Raw genomic sequence first — 4270 nt, 5'->3', positions numbered from 1 at the left:
TTAAGCACTAATTATCCTCAAGATTAGCATTAATTACTGTTCCACCCAGTGGTATTAAGCTATGCCACGCCTGTTGTATACCCCCCGCAGAATTCTCCCCCCATGTGTTTAGCAGCTTTATTGGGATGCTAAGTATGAAAATGAGAATGTCTTTTGGTATATTTGTTGAGTTGTGAGTGGCTCAGGATACATATATATGTGTATGTATGTATGTATGTGTAGAGACTAGAATGGGAATGAATAGGATTGTCAAATAAGGTGTATATTTAGGAACTTGAACCAGTCACAATTTGGCATGGTTTTCATAACACTCTAATTGTTTATATATTAGTGCCAAAGCTCAACTCTCATTGGCTTCTAGGATCTGCTAACTTTTCCCCCCATTCACTGTTCTTGAAGTTTCTGCAGTTTCTCCTCCCAAATGAAGGTTTGTTGTTTCAGCTTTCATGGCAGATTTTTGCAGAGAGGTTTTGAAAAGTTGGTTTCTTTGTATCTAACTGGTGTGGTTTGTTCTGGTGCAGTTCTTTAGCTGGATGCAAAGTAAGATCAATGGTGGAAAGCCAAATCCTGTTTCTCCTGCCCACTGTAAGGCCCTTTTTTCCAGTCAAGAATTGTGTTTTTGGTTTTGGGTTTCTTTGATTAGTGCAGTGTGGGGTGAAAACTGAAAAGGGTTGCTAAAAAGTCTGCAACTTTTTGTGTGTTTTTGTGTGTGTAGATCACAGAAAGGAGGCTCAGAAAGAAGAGTTCAAAGACTGGCCTGATAGCCTGCTGGCAATTGGAACTTTTGGGAACAATAATCAGAAGAAAACCCAAGATTCTGGGGATTCCCAGAGCCAAAGAGAAGAAATTCTGCAGGATAATGATGAACAAAGTTCATCTCCAGATTTGACAGAATTCACAGCAGAGGATGTTGGGAAGCTGCAGAAAGAGCTGACAAAGCTTCTGTCAAGAAAACCGGCTTCCAAACCCGAATCTGCAGAGATAATGAATAATGCTGCTGATCTCCCACTGGACAGATTCCTCAACTGCCCTTCGAGCCTCGAAGTCGATCGAAGAAACTCGAGCACGTTGAGCACGAATTCAGACAACAGCAGTTACGATTACGATGAGGACGAAATAGACCGAACCATCAGGGTGATCATAGGGAGGTGCAAAGATGTGTGTGAGAAGAGCAGAAAGCAGCAGAAGACCCTTGGCAAAAAATCTCTCTCTTTTCTCCTAAAGAAAGTGTTTGCTTGCAGAAGTGGCATTGCTCCCACTCCCAGTCTAAGAGACACATTTCAAGAATCAAGAATGGAAAAGGTTAACCTAATATAATCCCTCTTATCCATCCTAGATTTCATGTTTCATAAACTACTAGTTTTGGTTATGACTTATGATCTGATCTGATGAACTTCCTTCCTTCCCCTGCAGCTTCTTAGGACTATGCTCTCCAAAAAAGTTTACTCCCAAACTTCTTCTCGCCCCTCGACGTCGATGAAGAGATACCTCGAGGACAAACAGACATCAAGAACTGATGAAGAAGAGGAGCAAAAGAGGGACAAGACTTGTGATTCAGGAAGGTGGGACAAGACAGATTCTGAATGTAAGTTCTGCACTTATACATTAAATTAACAATCCCCTCATAATGTTGTTTTAATTTGATCCTAAGTCTCATGTTTTCTGGTTTGTTTTGCAGTTATTGTTCTAGAAATTTAAGGTAGGCCTCCAGCTTAGGTTCAGATTGTGGTGATCTGAATGCCCTTTTTTCTGAGGATTAATGGGAAGACTTGATGAACTCCAACATATGAAGATATGAACAATTAAGCTCTGATTTAATCATGATGATGATGAAGTGATTGTTTACAACTAAGCAGGCTTAATTTCTTCTTCTTGTTGTTTTTTTCATGGTTGTATCCTTTGATGGATGGGTGCAATACATGTTATGTAATATTTGTTTTGGGAGCATTATGTGATTTATGATGTTCTTGAAATTTCTATAATTTGACTGTGTACTATAAAACTGGATAAGAAAAATAGAATTTTGAATTGAAGTTGTATAATAACCATGACTGCTTGTGTTTGTCAATGGGCTTTCCATAGCTTTTGACTTTTGAAAAGTTACTTTGTCTTTAAGAATAGTTTGTGAACTTTTTGTTGAATAGTTATATTGCTTTTTTTTTTTTTCTCAAATCTTTTCAACATAAATTTACTTTGTTCTTTCTCTTATTTACAACTAAAATTAATGTATAAAAATAATATTATTAAAAAAATCTAATTGAGATCTTGGATCAACAATAGGAAGTTAGAATTTGCCATGTGTTTCTGGAACATAACAAAGTGATTAACAATCTTGAGACTGAGACAAAATTGAAGTATAGAGGTTTGAAGAATCTAGCACCCCCCAGGGCCGTTCATATGCAATAAATTTTTCAACTTCAACTACAATAAATTATATTCAAATTGGCATGGCTAATAAATCGGAAGGTGTGGAAAAGAGAGAGCCAATATGTATGTAATTCAATAATTTAAACACGGGAACCATACGAGAACAAAATGTGCAATATTCAATAATAGATGAGAAGTTTTTATAAGGGGTACAGACATTCTTAGTGTTTGCTATGCTAGAGGTCAACACATTCCTTCATTGTTATTCAGTACAAGGAAAAAAAAGAGGATGAAAGAACGATGTTTTTGGATGATTTGATTCACGTTGAGAGTTGTCAGGCTAGCCATAGTAGTCGCGCCGGACTAGTTGGAAAATTATGTGTTGATAGTCTTAAAGGTAATAAAATATGAGAAATGAAAAAGTAGAGGAAACGGGAAGGTGATTCATGGTTACCATTTGGGTTGATTAGAGTATAATACCTCGTGTAATTATCACAATAACTTTTTCAATCCTGAAGAATCAAGTTTTTTAGTACTATAATATTTTCATTCGACATTTTTGTCTAGCACAATACTCACAACAATCTCATATTGACTTATATACTTATTTGACTTGTATTTTGAGAGAAGCAAATGAATTTTCGATTTTCTCTTACATCAGCATTAGATTTTAAGTTTTAACACATACCTGAGGTGAGAGATTAAAATGTCTACATGTGAACAATTTAAGGACTAAATATGGTCACTATTATAATTAAAGAATTGAGTTTACCATTATGTGACAATTGAGAGACTAAAAAAGTCATTTCTCCTTAATTTTTTATTCTGTAATGCATGATGAAATTTTTTTTCTTTTATATATACATGTGTGTACACCAATAAGAGTTTTTTTTTTTTTTTTTTTTTTTTTTTTTTTGAGTTAATTCCAGTAATGGTCCTCCGACTATGTTGATTGTTCACATTTGGTCCTTGACTTTTAATTTGGACAATTTAGACACTTGACTTTCAAAAATTTTCCAATTTTAGTCCTTTCGTCAAATGAAGGTTAAGTGGATGTTAAATTAAAGGGCAAAATATAGTCTTTTCAACTTTAATAGCCCTTCCATTGCTTTGTTCTTCGACCAAGGCGTTGTTCTAGCCGTACAATTAAGTCTTCGGGCTACAGAGGTTCAGAGAGTGTGAGTTGATCCATGGTCGGTGGCCACTCTCGGCGCCTTCACCGTCGAGTGGCTCACCAGCGTTAGGTATGTACAGCTCAGAGCGAGTGGTAAGACGCCGGAAAGGTATGTACAGCTCAGAGCGACGACAACGACGAGTCGGAGAGGTGTTGGACGACGGCACCGCCTTGGCCGTCCACCGCATCGGCGAGAGCGGCTTGCATCAGTTCCAGGAATACGAGAACCAGACAAATCTGGGTTATTGGCACTTGGTTCACCCGAATCTGGTTCGGATTTGTTGTTGTTCATCTGGATTCATATTCAGTCTAGGTTGCCGTCTGACATTCCTAGGCCGAGATGGTGCGAGGAAGAGGGCCTCTGCCGCCAAAGGTGAACGGCAACATCTAGAATGTTCTGCTGCTTTGTGCCCAACCTCGGTGGTCCTCATAAACTGTTGCCCAACAAACAGGTAAAAAGACATCTCTTGGTCACTTTGTAGGGTCAGTATTTCCATTCATTTTAAGTTGAGTTCCACAGTGACCTCACTTTTTAGAGGAGTTTCTTCCTCAGAGGATGAATGACAGCATGGATATGAAAGGGGTAACAAATAAAACTGTGGAGATTGTGGTTCCAGAACAAAAGATGCATCTTGTATATGGCCTCGAAGGTTCCAGTCTCACCATATTGAAAGAGGTAAAAGCCCAATTTACCTTCCCGCTAGTCTTTAGCTTTCTACTACTATTCTT

The 4270-nt window shown here is 37.9% G+C and overlaps 1 protein-coding gene across 1 annotated transcript; it reads left to right on the top strand.

Annotated features, from left to right (window-relative positions):
- The first annotated feature begins 256 nt into the window (after window positions 1–256).
- On the top strand, window positions 257–2000 carry LOC109192460. Its single transcript, XM_019343110.1, has 5 exons — window positions 257–427; window positions 522–585; window positions 716–1302; window positions 1414–1585; window positions 1679–2000. Exons 1-5 carry the CDS (start codon window positions 422–424, stop codon window positions 1696–1698), a joined length of 849 nt encoding a protein of 282 aa, XP_019198655.1. The 5' UTR covers window positions 257–421; the 3' UTR covers window positions 1699–2000.
- Window positions 2001–4270: the final 2270 nt, after the last annotated feature.

The sequence above is a fragment of the Ipomoea nil genome, unplaced genomic scaffold (genome assembly GCF_001879475.1).
Source record: "Ipomoea nil cultivar Tokyo-kokei standard unplaced genomic scaffold, Asagao_1.1 scaffold1770, whole genome shotgun sequence".
Lineage (NCBI taxonomy): Eukaryota > Viridiplantae > Streptophyta > Magnoliopsida > Solanales > Convolvulaceae > Ipomoea > Ipomoea nil.
Note: the sequence above shows the minus strand (reverse complement) of the source record. Positions and strands in the feature narration are given on the sequence as shown.